The 17628-nt window shown below is 46.0% G+C and overlaps 1 protein-coding gene across 10 annotated transcripts in view; it reads right to left on the bottom strand.

The window, feature by feature from the left end:
• Window positions 1-3354: 3354 nt before the first annotated feature.
• LOC138845056 (uncharacterized) overlaps window positions 3355-17628 on the bottom strand; it is a 61352-nt gene continuing 47078 nt past the window's right edge. For 4 of the 10 annotated variants that reach the window (XR_016219511.1, XR_016219515.1, XR_016219510.1 and 1 more), the window contains one exon: window positions 10409-10847. Coding sequence is in view for 3 of the 10 variants with exons in the window: in XM_089312054.1 (XP_089168180.1) it covers window positions 3764-3796; window positions 10753-10847 (128 nt within the window). In the remaining 7 variants the exon portion in view is untranslated. Of the gene's footprint in view, window positions 3797-10408; window positions 10848-17628 lie in introns of those variants that run through there. The other 6 variants (XR_016219513.1, XM_089312052.1, XM_089312054.1 and 3 more) reach the window with 3 other exon arrangements.

A 17628-nucleotide genomic window follows, 5' to 3' on the forward strand; every position in this document is an offset into this window, starting at 1 on the left:
ATGGTACAATCGAAGCCCTTGAACGTGACCCAGAAGACTCCACACACACAATCCAGCCTTGTCCGTGCCACACACACACACACACACAGGACACACTCACCCCAAGTCTGCCCCTCCTCCAGGGTGCCTGCATAGTGTCCCCTGCGGCTGGGAATGTCTTGCCCCTTGGCGTGGCTCCCTCCTTCACGACCTCAGGGCTCCACGCGGGTCCCCACGATGCCACGGTGCATCGCAGTACCTCCCTACGCCCTTCCCTAATTTACTTGGTTCCATAATTTCATCTGAAATTATAGCATGCATTTATTTATTTATTTGAACTTCAATACCATCAGTCTCTCAAGCCTCAGTGCCAGCTCATCAGTGAAAGAGTTTCTGTACACCTCTGTATCCACACTGCCCAGAAGCGCAGCTGGCACAGGGAAGGCACTGCGTAGATGTTTGTAAAATCAATGAATGGGCCGGCGCCGCAGCTCACTAGGCTAATCCTCCGCCTTGCGGCGCCAGCACACCGGGTTCTAGTCCTGGTCGGGGTGCCGGATTCTGTCCCGGTTGCCCCTCTCCCAGGCCAGCTCTCTGCTGTGGCCCGGGAAGGCAGTGGAGGATGGCCCAAGTGCTTGGGCCCTGCACCCCATGAGAGACCAGGAGAAGCACCTGGCTCCTGCCATCGGATCAGTGCGGTGCGCCGCCCACAGCGCACCAGCCACAGTGCACCGGCCGCGGCGGCCATTGGAGGGTGAACCAACAGCAAAAGGAGGACCTTTCTCTCTGTCTCTCTCTCTCACTGTCCACTCTGCCTGTCAAAAAATAAAAAAAAAAAAAAGTCAATGAATGAGCACACAGTTTTTTCATCAAACAATTAAGGGGGGGGACACAAAGAGGCTTTAAACAAGAAAAATCAAAATGATTTAGCTAAACCATGTAAGCTACAAGTCTATATAGCTAGAAGCTTAGAAATTGTTCACACGAAGAAAATGTGAAAATCGCATTTTATTAAGAACTGCCAAGGCTATGTTTCACACTAGTGCCACTGTTGCAACTTCCTAGACTGAAAATCTCAGCCCTTTGAGAGGACTACGACAAGCCTGCGGAAGAGAGGAGAGGAGTTTTGAGGTACTCATTTGGGGCAGTGGTTACGGCACTGCTGGGGTTGCTGGCATCCCACAGGTGAGTGTCCGGTTCCAACCAGCACTCAGCAAATGCACGTTCAGGGAGGTGACGGCCAATGTGCTTGGGCCCCTGCCACCCACGCGGGAGACCTGGATGCAGTTCCCAGCCCCTGATTTCAGACTGGCCCAGCCAGGCTGTCGCAGACATTTGGGGAATGAATCAGCAGATGGATCCGTCTCTATTGATCTCTGCCTTTCAAATGAAGTGAAAATAAATTTTTTAAAGATATAATTAATTTATTTGAAAAAGAGAGGTACAGAGAGGCAGAGGCAGAGAGAGAGAGGGGTCTTCCATCTGCTGGTTCACTCCCTAGATGGCTGTAACAGCCAGAGCTTCACTGATTTGAAGGCAGGAACCAGCAGCTTCTTCCGGGTCTCCCACACTGGTATAGGGGCCCAAGCAGTTGGGCCATCCTCTACTGCTTTCCCAGGCTACAGCAGAGCTGGATTGGAAGTGGAGCAGCCGGGTCTCGAACTGGCGCCCATATGGGATGCCGGCACTGCAAGCGGTGGATTTACCTGCTGCACCACAGTGCTGGCCTTTGATTACTTAATTTTTAAAAAGAGTTTGGGCAAAGCTCATGATAATATCCTCCAAAAAATGATGCACTTATTTTGGGGTAAAAATTTTTAAATGCATGCATATTTTTTTCTTTCTTTTTAAAAGATTTATTTATTTATTTGAAAGGCAGAGTTACAGAGATAGAGGCAGAGACAAGATCTTCCATCCACTGGTTCACTCCCTAAATGGCAACAATAGCCAGGGCTTGGCCAGGTCGAAGCCAGGAGCCAGGAGCTTCATTTGGGTCTCCCATTGGGTGTAGGGGCCCAAACACTTGGGCCCATCCTCCACTGCTTTCCCAGGTGTATTAGCAGGGAGCTGAATTGAAAGTGGAGCAGCCGGGACTCAAACTGGCACCCAGATGGGATGCTGGCATCACGGGCAGCATCCTGACCCACTGTGCCACAATGCCAGCCCCATAATTTTTTCATATATATTTTGCCTATGAACTTTTGAAGACGCCTTGTAGCATGGATTTCAAACTCTTTTCCTTAGTTTTACTTATTTTTATTGCTTGTCTTATCCTACTAGAATACAGAATTTCTGAGGGCAGGGGATGGGTCCATTTTGCTTACTCATTTATCCCTGATGCCAAAAATATTTCTACCCATATTAGGTGCTCAGAAAATATTTGTTGAAATGAAGAAAAAAAAAGCAGAATTGTGTTTATCACTAAGACACCATAAAGTTTAAAAACAAAAGCCACAAATGGAAAAATGTGTTTGCAACACCTGTAACAAAGGTTTGGAATATTTAAGAAATCCTGCAAATTAATGAACAAAGATAATAAATCCAATAAAAAAGTAACAAAAATATTTGAATGGATATCTGACCAAAAAATACTATGCAATCGTAGTAAAAGGATGCTTCCACCATTCATGGTTTTCTTAGTCCATTCTGTGTTGCTGTAACAAGACACCTGAGGCTGGGTGCTTTATAATGAAAAGGGGTTTGCTTTGCTCACAGTCCTGGAGGCTCAGAGGCAGGTGCCAGCATCTGCCGAGCTCTGGAGAGGGCCTCACGGCAGAGGGCATCTCAGTGCTGGGAGCACACGGAAGAGACTGCGTGCAGACCCAGGAAGTCAGGGACTGCGCAAGGGCCAGGCTCACTCTCGCGAAAGCGCCCATGGGGACGAGAATGCAGTCTTTGAACAAAGCTCTGATCTTTCTCCCAGCCCTAAGCACCTTCAGCTAGGCCCCACCTCTTACAGGCTCCGCTGCTTCAGCACGGCCCACGGGGGACCAGGCCTCCATGAATGCGCGGTGGACAGACCACATAGAAGCCACAGCAGTAATGAAGTGTGAAACAGGTCACGGCGGTACTCCACAACCCACCCACCAAGAAGGACATCCGTGTGAGTCCTTCATGGCACCACGGGAGGCCCAGGCTCCCACTCACCGCAGAGGGCACGGGATGAACACAATGAATGTGGAGAACATTCGGCATTACCTGGTGGAGTGGAAAGCGTGTGTGCCTTCTGCCCCGACAACCTCAGTCACAGATCCAAGCGTAGGATGGAGGCCCTCTCATACCATGCTCCATACTGCATCTATGACACGCCCACTGGGAGCACAATAATGAAAATCTAAATATTCATAAACCACAGGCTAAATATACTGAAATTTATTTATACAATGCAATACAGCAATAAAAATAAATGAACTAAAACCTCACGTATCTGCACAAACCAATCTCAGGCACATAACGTTTAAGGTACCAGCTATTAAAACAATAGTTGAATGTGATTCCATTTATATAAACACAAAAGGTATTGTTAGGAGTTGTTTAGCGACTGAGAGGGGGGTGGCTGTGACGGGAGGGACTGCAGGTGGCTCCTAAGACACTGGCACAGTTCTCTTAGTTCACCTGTATTTCTCAGTATTTTTGAACTGTTGATCAGCTCCCATCTGCACACATCTCAGTGGCATTGAAGAACAAGCATTTGTATGTCCTGCTGAAGGTGGGGCATCCAACTGCTCACTTACACAGACTGTGGGTTGGGTTCACGTCTGCCCCAAGTGCCTCCTCACTTGCTTCACAGACCACCAGCTACCCGGGGCACGTTCTCCTGGAAGCAAAAGAAAACCCTTGTAAAAGCCACAGCCCCCATGAACAAACAGAACAGGAGAAGAAACAGCGATTAAAAACTGGAACCGAAGAATCAGGAAGAGTGATAACAGGCAGAAGGAGGATGTGAGAAGCAACCCAGGGTATACCAAAACTTCAGGAACTGGTGCCACAACTTGGGAAGGGGTGGAGAGAATGAGCCAAAAATATGAGGATTGCTTGAAGGCTTGCTTAAGGATTTTAGAAGCACCTGGGCCCCAAGTCTCCTTCCACACCCGGCAGGTGACCCCCTCCTCACACGCTAACAAAAGGATGCCACCACACCATCCCCCGTCGGCTTGGCTATGCCGCGGAGGGTTTGCCCACTACGGGAGCAAGCAAGCAGGTGCAGTGAGTGGGAGTAGAAGCTACTGGGTGGGTGGCTGCAAGGACAGTTGTCTGGGGAAGATTTCTTTTCAGTGTTTGGGGTTGTTTATTGAAAAAAAAGTGATGCATCACCAAAAAGCAAAGATGGAGAGAACACACGGGAAGTTGGGAAACAACATAGAAGGTGTGAAAAAGGCTTTTAAGAGCCCAAAAAGGTAAACAGGAAAGTGGAGCATCAGGTACCATCAGGTACCATCCAGGCTCAATTTGTAGTTCAAACTCATGGGCTGAAAGTAAGATGGGTTGGAACCGGCGATGTGGCACAGTAGGTTAAGCCAACACCGGCAACACCAGCATCCCATATGAGCACTGGTTTTTGTCCCAGCTGCTCCACTTCCGATCCAGCTCCCTACCAACACACCTGAGAAAGCAGCAGAAGATGGCTCAAGTCTTTTGGCACCTGCACCCACAGGGAGACCTGGATGAAGTTTCTGGCTCCTGGCTTCAGCCTGGCTCAGCCCTGGATGTTGTGGTCATTTGGGAAGTGAACCAACAGATGGAAGATCTCTATCTCTCTCTCTCTCTGTAACTGCCTTTCAAACAAATTTTAAAAATCTTTTTAAAAGAAAGATGAGTTAGCAGTTATGTGTTAATGTCAGAATATTCACAGTTTAAAAATATAGACATTGTAGACTATTGAGGTTTTTTTACTAAAAGGGGGGGTGGAGGGGAGCACTAGGAAAAAATAAGATACCCAAATATATTTTACAAACAGGATTTATACAACAGACTTGACAAATAAGATACCTCATTACAATGCAGAATCTATGAAAGCCTGAGGTTTTTTTTTTTTTAAGAATTATTTTATTTATTTGAAAGAGAGTTACAGAGAGAGGTAGAGACAGAGGGAGAGGGGTCTTCCATTCCATTAGTTCACTCCCCAAATGACTGCAACGGCCGGAGCTGCGCCAATCCGAAGCCAGGTCTCCCATGCAGGTGCGTGGGCCCAAGGACTTGGGCCTCTTTTACTGCTTCCCCAGGCCATAGCAGTGAGCTGGATCAGAAGAGGAGCAGCCAGGACTTGAATTGGCACCCATATGGGATGCAGGCACTGCAGGAGGCGGCTTTAACCTGCTGCGCCACAGCGCCGGCCCCAAAAGCCTGAGTTTTAAACAAAGTCTTGCTGAAATGTTTGCCAAAGATTGTCAGTAATTTTTGAAAACTGAAAACAATGGACCTTTTGAGATGTGCTCAGATATCAGTTCTAAAAACTATGTTACTGACAAAAGTTTACCTGAGCCATATTCTGCTTTATACACAAAGCTTAGCAGTACTATTAAGTATGTTCAGTGTTTAAATATTAGACATGAACACACTTTTGGGAACAGTCAGAAGTTCTATGTCGGCACCACATGGCAATGCAAAATTTAATTTTACTCTCATATCAAAAAACTTCTTAGGCCAGCGCTTTGGCATAGCGGATAAAGCCGCCACCTGCAGTGCCAGCATCACATATGGGAGCTGGTTCAAGTCCCAGCTGCTCCACTTCCGATCCAGCTCTCTGCTACGGCCTGGGAAAGCAGTGGAAGATGGCCCAAGTCCTTGGTTCCCTGCACCTATGTGGGAGACCTGGAGGAAGCTCCTGGCTCCTGGCTTCGGATTGGTGCAGCTCCGGCCATTGCAGCCAATTGGGGAGTGAACCAGTGGATGGAAGACCTCTTTCTCTCCCTCCCTCCCTCTCTCTCTCTCTTTCTCTCTCTGCCTCTGTCTCTCTGTAACTCTGCCTTTCAAATAAATAAATAAATCTTTAAAAAAAAACTTCTCAATCTTGAACATCAATCTCACACATGAGTGTGAATAAAGGACCCTTTATGGGATGGCAAATCAGCAGAGGAAGGTGTCACATTGTCACTGACAAGAAAGAAGCAATGTGCTGTGTGGTTTAAGAGCCAAGGCATCTGTTTCATTCCCACCCTATAGTTACGCGTGCTCAAGATTCAATTATAGTGGAGCACAAGATAACAGACTTGCTGGCTTTGGCAATGCTGTCAAGATTGTGGCCAAGTTCATCATTCTTCCCCAGTCACAGGCAACTACATAGCATTTAAGAGATTTTGGAACTGCCTGCTCATGCATTCATAGAAGATGGTCAAACAATGAGGAATAGTGGCTAATGAATGTTTGGAAAAGGAAAGCAAAAGAAAAAACAGCTGCTAGTCCTAAAGAAAGCCTCAGGCATTGCACGTAGCAGAAATGAGTACCTTCAGCACAGGGCTCACTAACAAGCTGTTCCTTACGGAGAAGGTGGCTTATTGGCTGGAGCCAACCATCAGAGGATAAGAACCACACGACGCTACCTCCTGGGGGAGCTTCGGGTCACGCGGCTCCACCAAAGGTGCTGCAATGGCTGTGCGCTCCGAAAGAGCTCAGATACAGACGGAAATTCACAGATTCTGCTAACCTGAAGGCCAAGTCCATTGCTCCACAGATACATTTATAAGTCCAAAACGTAAGGATGAACTTGGCCTGTGTGATTATGTAAAACATCACATGCATCCAAAAGCTTTAAAATACAAAACAGTGAACACCATCATCTGCAGTATTTTTCCTCTGGTTGTGTAAAAAGCTTAAATGTGTACGACAGTCTCCATAGTATGTGCAACCACCAACGACCAAATCTCCAAAGGCAGAAATATCAGGAGTAGATGAGTAGACACCTTAGCTGGCTACAATTCTAGAGGAAAGAATGTCCAGCAACGCAGAGGCAACGTGACCATATCAAGTCCCCCCACCAGAAGTTGAATGTGCATCTCCCTGGAGGACAAAGGTGTAACCTGACAGTGACAGGCAGCCCAGCAGCTGAGACGTCCAGGTAGGAGCGCGCACCTGGACCATTGCTGGGTTTGGATAGGGCTGCCCCTGCAAGGGTTCCTGTGTGATCTGGTCCTCAGCGGGGCAGTGTGGAGGTTGTGGGACCTTTGACAGACAGGGTCTAGTGGGAAGTCCCTAGGTCTGTGGAGCCCTATCCTTGGGACAAGCTAACATGGTTCTCCTGAGACCTCCATTGATCCCCAGTTTGTCCCTTCGACTTCCTGCCTCACCACGAGAGCTCCCCTCTTGCTCCAGCTGTTGCAATCCATCTCCATGAGGTCTGCACAGAATCAAGCAGGTGTCGGCACCACGTCATGACCGCCAGAACTAGCAGTCAAATAAACTCTTTCCTTTATAAACTTAGCAGCCTCTGATATTTCATTATGTTAACAGGAAATGGACTAATTTGATCAAAATGATGAATTTTAAAATTTTAACATGATCTATAATGATTAAGCTCATTGGCCTCATTGTGAATTGCCTTTGATATTCCTGAATTCATTCTACGATGGTCGCATTTGCCTTGGGATCAGTTCTGCTACGTATTCAGCTTACTGATCAATCTCTCCACATTTGCCTAAAATACGTGTGGTGCTATTGCACTCTACTTGTACGGAAGTCATGTGTGCACCACAAAATTACAACAAAAAGAGAAAACATGCCAAAATGTTGACCATGGCTTTCTCCAGGTGTCCGTCAATTTTTTTTTTTCTTTTTTGCTGGCCAAAAAGCAAATGTTTTCATTGCCTTAAAAGATAGGAAACAAGTTACAAGAATGAAATAAGAATAACTTCAGGATTTTTATTCGTTTCCAGATACCAAAAGATAATTGAATAATACCTTTAAGTTCTGGAAATAATCATTCATAAGATTCCCTATGGGAAATTATCAAATGAAAAGACATTAACAAGTTGTGATTTTATGTAATTGCCTATCTCTTCAGTTTTTGGGATGGCAATTTTCCTTGAGTCATCAGTTCTCTGAAGAAGTTAAGATCACTGGTTTGTAGTTGGTTCATGTTTTTTTCTTGTGAAAACAGCAGAAACAGCTTCCAAATCTCTTCGCACACCAGCCCAGAAACTTAAAATCTCCAAGATGTTCTTTGAAGATGTGTCCAGCCAAACAAGACCAAAATGGAAAAAGATAAAAAAATAAAACTAGAAAATAATGTTTCTAATGCAAAAAAAGCAGCATGGGGAATTCCAAAATAGCATACAAGTAAGCGGCAAATACTAACAGTCCATGCTGCCGTGTAATGCTCCAAGGGTCAGCGACTTCCTTCCACTTTGAACATGTATTTTGCTTCCCAATTTCTTCAGAAATACACATATTGATACCAGAGGGGAGGGCAAATTTTTTCTTGCAAAAATAGTACTTATGGAAAAATAGCTTTAAAATGAAGACTAATGCCGGCGCCGCAGATCACTAGGCTAATCCTCCACCTTGCGGCGCCAGCACACCGGGTTCTAGTCCCGTTCAGCACAGCGTGCCAGCCGCAGCGGCCATTGGAGGGTGAACCAATGGCAAAGGAAGACCTTTCTCTCTGTCTCTCTCTCTCACTGTCCACTCTGCCTGTCAAAATAAATAAATAAATAAATAAATAAAATAAAATGAAGACTAATGACTCTGCTTTATATTGTGTTACACAGGTACCTGTGGAAAGTATTTTTAACAGTATGATAGACTTGCTCCAGGAGTGCATTTTGGGATTCTACAGCGATTTTAAATAGCCTTAACTCTGCTCATACATCGCTACATTTGCAGTGGGGACGTGCAACTGTGGTTGAGTATCCAGGAAATTAACAACCTAACTATTGTAAACATAAGAGATGGAAATTTGCATCCATCCTACTCCAAAGACAGTCTTAGGACATCGGCAATAGTGGCTGAGACAAAAGAATGAGAATTGAAATGATGAGTGCGAAAGTCGTCAATCAGAACATCCCTCAATTTAAATTACCTCACGTAACTGATTCCAATTTGATTATTTTCTTTGAAAAACTAGCTTTCTTTTTAAACTACATAATTCAGTAACACATGGAAAATACTACCTACATCACAGAATAAGTGCAAAATAAAATTCAAATGAATAGATATTTCAAGGTATAAAAGAAAAGAAAGAAAGAATATATTTTCAGTCCTGGAGTAATCTTTTTAAGCAGGACAAAAAAAACCAACAAGGTTATAAGGGAAAAATAGAAACTTAATTTTTCTTGTATAATGGACACCTATTAAGGAAATAACCCCGAATAGTAAAAAATAAATAAATAATCTAATATCAACTAAATGCCCATCAATAGACAAATTAAGACACAGTTGCAGCCAGCGCCACAGTTCAATAGGCTAATCCTCCGCCTGCGGCGCTGGCACCCCAGGTTCTAGCCCCGGTCGGGGCGCCGGATTCTGTCCCAGTTGCTCCTCTTCCTGTTCAGCTCTCTGCTGTGGCCAGGGAGTGCAGTGGAGGATGGCCCAAGTGCTTGGGCCCTGCACCCCCATGGGAGACCACGAGAAGCACCTGGCTTCTGGCTTCAGATCGGCGCAGCGTGCCGGCTGCAGCACACCACCAGAGCAGCCATTGGAGGGTGAACCAACGGAAGGAAGACCTTTCTCCCTGTCTCTCTTTCACTGTCCACTCTGCCTGTCAAAAAAAAAAAAAAAAAAAAAAAAGACACAGTTGCAGAATGGAATATTACATGCCTATTTTTTAAAATGAAGTATATCTGAAAGTCCTTTAACAGAAAGTGTGCCAAAACAAAAAGGAAAGTCAAAAAGGAAGTCTCAGGGGCCTGTGCTGTGGTGTAGTGGGTAGGGCAGCCACCTGCAGTGCTGGCATCCCATATGGTCACCGGTTCAAGTCCCGGCTGCTCCACTTCCGATCCGGCTCTCTGCTATGGCCTGGGGAGGCAGTGGAAGATGGCCCAAGTCCTTGTGTCCCTGCACCCACATGGGAGACCCTGAGGAGGCTCCTTGCTCCTGGCTTCAGAAGGACACAGCTCTGGCCACTGCAGCCAGCTGGGGAGTGAACCAGCAGATGGAAGACCTCTCCTTCTCTCTGTGTAACTCTTTCAAATAAATCAATAAATCTTTTTAAAAAAGTTTCAGAAAAATTAGTATAATTTTATTTCAAGAAAAAAATTTACATAAGTATATGTATATGAGCAGCCATCTGTAATGAGAATACTATTTTAAATATAGTGAAAGTCTTTATTTCCTCTATAATTAGCACTCCCCTTTAGTTAAAGCATCTTCCAGTTCCAATGAGAGGAAGTCTGCTATCTGTAGGTGGAGGAAGAGATACCCTGACCATACAGAAAGAGAAAGCCCTCGTGTCCCAGAGGAGGAGCGAAGAAGGCAGAATTCAAAGGACGAGGCATGGGAAATCTTGGCAAATATGTGTGGACCTGAGAACACGCGGCCTAATGGCAGAGGTACAGAAAAGGCACTGGCATGAGAGGGATCCAGCACACAGAGGGGCTGCCTTGACCACACCCTGCATGACGTGCAGAAGTTGCCACCTGCCCAGGGAAGCAAGGGCGTGCTGAAGGGACCTGTGGAAGGAAGGGGCCTATGGTCAAGTGCAGAAGCCATAGAATGCAGATTCCTCGAGGACCTGAAGCCATGGCGGGGTCCAAGGTGAAGAGCAGCAGATGCTAACACGTAACAGAGACCAAGGGAGACTAATGGCATCACCGATGCATTGGTGAACACAGAGGTTGGCACCTCAGCTGGAGACAAGCAGGAACTCGGAGGACGGCACGGACCTTGCCCCACTTCTCCACCGCAGGAGATAATCCGCTTCCTCCCCACTGATAGCTCTGCAGAGAAGTCAGGAGAGGACAGAAATCAGATGACAGAGTTAACCTGAAATAGCTCACCTGGGAAGAACGGAGCTTCGATAAACATGTGCTCCAACACCACCCCGCCCTGCTACCCAAGCAGAGAAGCCATGCATTTTTGCATAATATGAACTATGGCATATTACGTGTTCACTGAAATACAAAAGGAATTTGAAAATAATTTTTTATTTTTAAAATAATTTTAGAGATAGAGAGACATGCATACAGACAGAAAGAGATGCCCCAGGGACAGAGCCAGGAGCCAGGAACTCAATCCAGATCTTTGGCGTACATAGTCAGGGACCTAAACTACCTAAGCCATGATTTACCTGATACTTCCCAAGGTGCACATTATCAGGAAACTGGAATCAGAAGCAGAATCAAACCCAGACACTCCAGTATGCGACATGGGTATCTTAACCACTTGGCCAAACATCCACCTCTGAAAATCATTTTGAAACTTAAATGAATATGATTTCATGACAGGTTAGATATAAAGGCATGAAGAAAAGTGAGAAGTCAAATGCAGCCTCTAGATACCTGGCACGTTGTGAATGGGAGGTGATGCCATTAACCAAGACCGTGTATGGCAAACAGAACAACTGAGATGGGGCTTATGGCCGGGACTGGATCTGACCTTGAATCTGTGGAAGTTGAAGGGCCTACAAGACATCCTGGTGAAGATGGCCAGGAGGCAGCTGAACACCCTGATTCAAGAATGTTCTAGGGGCTAGCACTGTGGCACAGCGGGTTAATGCCCTGGCCTGAAGTGCCGGCATCCCTTATGGGCGCCGGTTCCAGAACCAGCTGCTCCACTTTCGATCCAGCTCTCTGCTCTGGCCTGGGAGAGCAGTAGAAGATGGCCCAAGTGCTTGGGCTCCTGCACCCACGTGGGAGACCCGGAAGAAGCCTCGCTCCTGGCTTCAGATCGGCGCAGCTTTGGCCACTGCAGCCAGTTGGGAAGTGAACCAGCAGATGGAAGACCTCTCTCTCTCTCTCTCTGCCTCTCCTCTCTCTGCGTAACTCTGACTTGCAAATAAATAAATAAATCATACAAAAAAACAAACAACAAAAAAAAAAAAGTTCTGACTGCTCTGCTTCTGATCTAGCTCCCTACTAATGCACCTGAGAAAGCAGGATCTTTCTAGAATGTTCTAGAAGCTGGTCATTCCAGAAAGGGGTGAATTCCTATACTCCTATAACCAACACTCTGTAAATAAGTTGTAACCGGGTCGAACAAGATTGAACTACTAAGCACTTGCTTTCTTGGTGGGTGGTAAACAATGATGGAGGGTAAGTGAGGTCTACAAGAAAGAAGAACAGAACAAAGAGGAGGCAGAACAAGTTCATTCAGGGAATAAACCTGAGAGGTGACACATCCGGCATGCACACTGGGCCAACAAGTGGCAGAGAGCTCGGCTCCCCTACAAGCTAAGTTGATACAGACCAGACAGCTGAGGGTCATGACATGGAGGGCATTCGGAGGGGCTGAGCTGGTTTGGGGAAGAATGCAGGCAGCTAGGAAGACCCTCAGGGATTGGATCTGCTGTCAATCACACAGGCAAGGAACTAAAATGGCTCTACGGCTTCTGTCCTTGCTCCATCAGGGTGACTGTTTATTGGGGGGGGGGGGGGAGTCTCAAGGTGGCAGATAGTTGCCCTCTCTGTTCCTTCTCTTAAAAAGGAGCGGGACCAGTGCCAGCGCTGGCTTTGCTGGAATCCCATATTGGAGTGTGCTTCAAGTCCCACTTCCTATCCAGCTGCCTGCTAATGTGCAGAGAAAGGCAGCGGAAAATGACCAAAGTGCTTGGCCCACTGCCACCCATGTGGGAGACCAGGATGGATTCCCGGCTCCAGGCGTCAGTGTGGCCCAGCCCCAAGCCTCAACACCAGTGGCTGAGAGCTCTCTGTCTCTCCCTCTGCCTCTCTGTCACTCTGCCTAAGTAAACATCTGTGAGCTTGGGAGATGCACACATCTGAACCAGGTCTCTCTGGACAGAGTTAGAATCTAACCTGCTCCTGCGTGGGGCATGGGCTGCTCTTTGTGCTTCAGTCCTCTCTGCCTTCCTCCAATGAGTCTCTAGCAGCAAAATACTGCTCGCTTGCCTCAAACCACTAGGAGGGTTTAGAGGCGTGTCTGTACACACCAGCCCCCGGGACAGCACTGTGGAGGGACACTAGCTGCCGAGTCTCTCTGGGTCATGGTTTATCTACCACTTCAGGAAGCACCGGACAGAGAGAGAAGCCACGGTATATGCTCAGAAATAAAATACAAGGGGATTTTAAAAGTTCATGGAGAATGGAATTAAAAGATAAGTTTACACTGATGCAAAGAAAAATTGTGATATCCATGCATAATTTTTCATAGCATTTCCATGAACTTTCTGAAGACCCCACATACAAATGAGGCTTGAAGCAAGACAGCCACATTAATTCTTTAAATTTAGTTACCCAGAACTCTTTGCATTTCTCCCAAACTTCTTAACCCCAAAAATATGAGAACGTTGTTCCCTCTAGCTAAATGCTGGTTAGGTTTCTTCCTCCTCTGTAAAGTCCTCTCATTCCTCAAGGCCCAGCTCAAAGTTCCTCCCTTTGGGGAAGAGGTTCCCATGCACAGTAGGGACTGTGACCCTGCACTTCACTTAGAGGATGTCTACACACTGCATTAGCATCTACGCTTAGCTCTTCAAGAGGAGCCACACTATTCATTTTTATAAACTCCAAATCTAAGCATAAAAAATTAATAAAATTTGCTCACAGAAGGTGCCAAATAATTTTTTAATTCTTATTGAAGACAGAGACAGACAGACAGCCATTCTGGTTCTCTCCCAAAATGTAGGCAATAGCCAGTACTGGGCCAGGTCAAAGCCAGGAGCTTAGGAACTCAGGTCTCCCATGTGGGTGGCAGGAACCCAATCATTTGAGCCATCACTGCTGGCTCCCAGGCTCTCCACTGGCAGGAAGCTGGACTCAGGAGCCAGAGCCAGAAGTCAAACTCAGGCAATCTGTTATGGGCAGAAGATGTCTTTTTTTTTTTTTTGACAGGCAGAGTGGACAGTGAGAGAGAGAGAGAGAGAGAGAGAGACAGAGAGAAAGGTCTTCCTTTTGCCGTTGGTTCACCCTCCAATGGCCACCACGGCTGGCACGCTGCGGCCAGTGCATCGCACTGATCCGAAGGCAGGAGCCAGGTGCTTCTCCTGGTCTCCCATGGGGTGCAGGGCCCTAGCACTTGGGCCATCCTCCACTGCACTCCTGGGCCACAGCAGAGAGCTGGCCTGGAAGAGGGGCAACCAGGACAGAATCCGGCGCCCCAACCGGGACTAGAACCCAGTGTGCCGGCGCCGCTAGGTGGAGGATTAGCCTAGTGAGCCGCAGCGCCAGCTGAAGATGTCTTAACCAACAGCCCAAATGCCCACCCAGTGCTCTATACTTGCACATCTGGTCCTTGGCACCCAATCTGTTGTCTGACGCCTTGCAATAAACTCACACAAGGATAGAATGAAGAGAGGCACAAGACTTACAATCCGTTGACTAGGGCATCTCTCCTTGTAGGAAAGAAAATGCAAGATATTATGCTGTAAACTCAATAATGTCAAGGCTGGTGTTGTGGCGTAGTGGGCAAAGCCTCCTCCTGAGATTCCAGTGTTACGGGAAAACGTCAGCAGAGAAATTATTGTTACCTTGGTTCTTTGTCTCACATGGAAGAAGAATTTCCAAGCAGACGGCAAAGAGATTTAAGCAAATATTTTACACCCCAAATTCCATTGGGATCCCCTGACTATCTATTAACCCATCTGACTCCTCACACCGGCATCCCATGTGGGTGGCAGTTGAAGTCCCAGCTGCTCCATTTCCAGTCCAGCTCTCTGCTATGGCCTGGGAAAGCAGTAGAAGATGGCCCACGAGCTTGGGCCCCTGCACCCACGTGGGAGACCCAGAAGAAGCTCTGCTCCTGTTTCAGTCTGGCCCTGGCCATTGCAGCCATTTGGGGAGTGAACCAGCGAATAGAAGACCTCTCTTTTTTTCTCTCCCTCCCTCTCCCTCTCTCTCTCTCCCCGTAACTCTGCCTTTCAAATAAATAAAATAAATCTTTAAAAATAAATAAATAAGCACAATAATGTCAAGTCCTGGCAGGCCCAATCATTATGCTAAAGTCTTCAGAGCAGCATCTCCGACATTCTCTCCTATGATAAATCTTCTGAGTATCTGGAGATGATAGAAGATGGAGGATGTTTCTAGCTTTTTCTGATGAAGTTTTTATAATGCATCCTGACATCTTTTTAAATGTGTTCAATGCTGATAAAATGAAGATTTTAGATGCTGGCATTGGAGAGAGGCCTTGAATTTCAGCCAGTGGAGTCCCAAGATAAATAAAAGTGGTTTATATTGAAAACAAGGTAGGAAAATGTATTAGACATTCAAGACTGTTCCAAGGTCCACAGGCATTGACTGCAGTCTCAGAGGGCTAAGGCAGCTCTGCACAACATCATGTTAGAGCAGGTGTTGCCAACCATGGCGTGAGAGACAACCGCCTTGGAACCAGCCGGAAGTGCACTACAAATCATGTATCGCAAATAGCAAAGGAGCAACACTGGTGAGTGATATTCTAATACAACTTTCTGGAGCTTCAAGATGTATGCCTTGTCAATATATTATCAATATTTTCACTCCCTGACATGTCTTTTTTCTTTTTTTGAGTTAGAGATGAAAAGTTCAAGCTTTTCATCTTCCTTCTCCTCTTTGGAGAGAAGCTGAACATTTTTAGAGTGGCAAAGAAGTCTCTCTCTCAAGATCATTGTCATTGTAAACTTTACACACCAGAAACCTGCAACAAGATGCAGGCAACTAACAGACTTTAGTTCTTCATGTCAGTATTTGCATTAATTTGATAGGCATTCTAGAAATCAGAGGTACTTATTTTCTTCTGTCTTAACACATATCAGTTAACAGCCACAGGTGTAATATACCATAAGTATTTATTTATTTATTTATTTATTTATTTATTTGAAATGCAGAGTTACATAGAGAGAGAGGGAGAGATTGGGGGGAGGGGATATCTTCCATCTGCTAGTTCACTCCCCAAATGGCCACAATGGCCAGAGCTGGCCCAGGCCCAGGCCAAGCACTTCATCTGGGTCTCCCACATGGGTAGCAGAAACCTAAATACTTGGGCCATCATCCACTGCTTTCCTAAGCATGTTAGCAGGGTACTGCATTAGAAGTGGAGCAGCCAGAACAGGAACCAGTACTCACTATGAGATGCCAGCATTGCAGGTGGCGGCTTCACCCGCTGTGCCACAGGCTGCGCCCCCCCCCCCAAATAAACTTCTTTTAATTCCACTTCCATGAACTTCTCAAGGTGTCCTTGTATTCTCAGTTCTCCTGTAAAACTTAAAGCCAAAAAGATTTGCTTGGCTCAGAAGATAGTGTCAGAGGGGAATTTTACTCTTTTATTTGCATGGCCAATATTTTGAAGTTATATGTGCCCTTAAAGAATTAGAAGGCCACAGTTGCTACTTTGGAGATTGGCCCTCCGCGCCTTTGCGAGAGCTCCAGTCTTGCTCATCTCCTGACCTGACGTCGCTACAGTCTTCACCGCTGGGCCCTTTCCTTTCCCTCCACCCTCCAAATTCTCTCTGCTCTTGGTCTGAATTGGACCTCATCAAGCCCACATTATCCTCCCTGTCCTTTATTCTCATTTGCTTTGCCCCGCTGTGCTCCTCTTTGCCCTAGAAATCCTGTGCTTTCCACAAACTCCTTGAGGTCAACACCGGGATTCAAGTGGGGAGGGACGATGAGTTTTAAATGTCAGCTGCTCTGAGGAAAACAGAGCTTGAAGGATGGATTGTGACCCAAACTGTTCTGTTCTCCTTTGTATGTTTCTACTGACATAAAAAGTCATAATTTCAAAGAGTTAGAAATATATTTTCACCCATAAAAGATGTCTAAACAAACATAAAGGTCACCAAGTTTTAGGAAATACCAGGAAATAAGGACATTCACAACAAATAAATCCAGCTGAAAACAAAACTTTCTGTACTTCCTGTGATTATTGATTGCTTATGATGACTATTTAATGCTTATTGGTGTTCTTGCTGAAGTTTTACCGTTGATCTGACAGCTTCCTTATCAACCACCTACCATATACTTGACATTGCTCAAGGCACCAGGAGGCAGGAAAACAAAAAAGATATAACCTCATAGCTCTCAGCAAAATAAAAGAGGAAAACTTGCGAACATACAAGCAGCACAGTGTGACACATCCAATATGTGCCATGATAAGATGGAATCATAGCAGGTACTTAGGAGAAACACAGAGAAATTATACATGGACTCTGCTCTTACAGCCTGGTAAAGAAAAAAGACAGGTAAAATAGATTAGAAAATGAAACTCTTGTCAGAATTTTGAAGAAAAGGAGCTATGAAATGCTGGAAGAAGAAACTTTTATTGACTTCTAGGAGAAGTCAGAGAACATTCCATAGAGACAGTGATGGGGAACTGGACCTTGAAAACATAGCAGTGCAAACTGTATTCTTTCCACTCAATTTGCTGTACACCTATAACTGCTCTAGGAAATAAAATTTTTAAATAACATAGCATTGGTGACAACAAGCATGTGTACCTGGGTAATAAGAGCATTTGGATGGAACACATGCCTCAGAATGGTCCTCTCGGAAGAGCTACAGTGAGAAAAGGGGCCGCAGGAGGATGAGGAGGAGCAGAGACAGTTTCAAGGAGGGGGGTGGCTTCTGGCTATGT

The sequence above is a fragment of the Oryctolagus cuniculus genome, chromosome 13 (assembly GCF_051225735.1).
Source record: "Oryctolagus cuniculus isolate XC-2025 breed Fujian yellow rabbit chromosome 13, ASM5122573v1, whole genome shotgun sequence".
In the NCBI taxonomy this organism is placed as follows: Eukaryota; Metazoa; Chordata; class Mammalia; order Lagomorpha; family Leporidae; genus Oryctolagus; species Oryctolagus cuniculus.